This window comes from Gavialis gangeticus, unplaced genomic scaffold, assembly GCF_001723915.1.
Source record: "Gavialis gangeticus isolate Ggan-Ray unplaced genomic scaffold, GavGan_comp1, whole genome shotgun sequence".
Taxonomy (NCBI): Eukaryota; Metazoa; Chordata; order Crocodylia; family Gavialidae; genus Gavialis; species Gavialis gangeticus.
Window position 1 is genome coordinate 126,206,312 of NW_017729032.1, and position 676 is coordinate 126,206,987.

The window sequence follows — 676 nt, forward strand, 5'->3', positions numbered from 1 at the left end:
AGGCCGGGGGGTAGCCGGGGCCGCTGTGCGCTGCGGGCGAGGCGAAGCCGGCGGCGGTCTGCGCCTCGGGGTGCGGCGGCAGAGGCTGCGAGGGGCTGAGCTTGAGCGCGCCGGCCTGGCCCAAGTGCTCGGGTCCGAAGGGGGTGAGGGCCGCGCCGGGGTCAGAGCCCAAGTCCGCGGGGTGGAGGTGGTGGGGGTGCACGTGGGGGCTCGCCAGCCCCGGGAAGCCTGTCATGCTCTGCTGAGGATGGGGCTGAGCCGCTGCCAAATCCGCTAATCTCAGGGCCGGGGTCCTCTTGCTCAAGGGGGGCTCCATGCCTGCACAGCCAGGCCCATGGAGGCTCGGCGGCGGGGTTTTCCCCCCTCTGCCCGCCTTCCCCAACATGTACGTGTTAAGCGGCTCTTTAACTTCTTTTGTCCTCGCTCCCAACTCCGCCATCCGCTCCCCGCTCTGTCCTCCAGCGATTGGCAGAGCGCTCGACCACATTTGAGCCGCGCAGTGGGGACCAGAGTTTGGAAATGGCAAGGGTGGGATTGGAGGCAGCCGGATGATTGGCAGGGGCCCGGCCCGCGCGATTGGCTCCCTTTCAGGCCGGGGGCGCAGCGGGGATCCGCCCTCGCGCTCGCCTCCCCCGGCTCCTCGCCCGAAGTTGCACTTGCACAAAGTTGGCGCGGA

The 676-nt window shown here is 69.8% G+C and overlaps 1 protein-coding gene across 1 annotated transcript in view; it reads right to left on the reverse strand.

Annotated features, from left to right (window-relative positions):
- LOC109302271 (zinc finger protein ZIC 5-like) overlaps positions 1 to 560 on the reverse strand; it is a 16,876-nt gene extending 16,316 nt beyond the window's left edge. Inside the window, exon 1 of the mRNA XM_019523834.1 lies at positions 65 to 560. Coding sequence (XP_019379379.1) covers positions 65 to 487 — 423 coding nt within the window. The 5' untranslated portion in view covers positions 488 to 560. The remainder of the gene's footprint in view (positions 1 to 64) is intronic.
- Between the last annotated feature and the right edge of the window lie 116 nt (positions 561 to 676).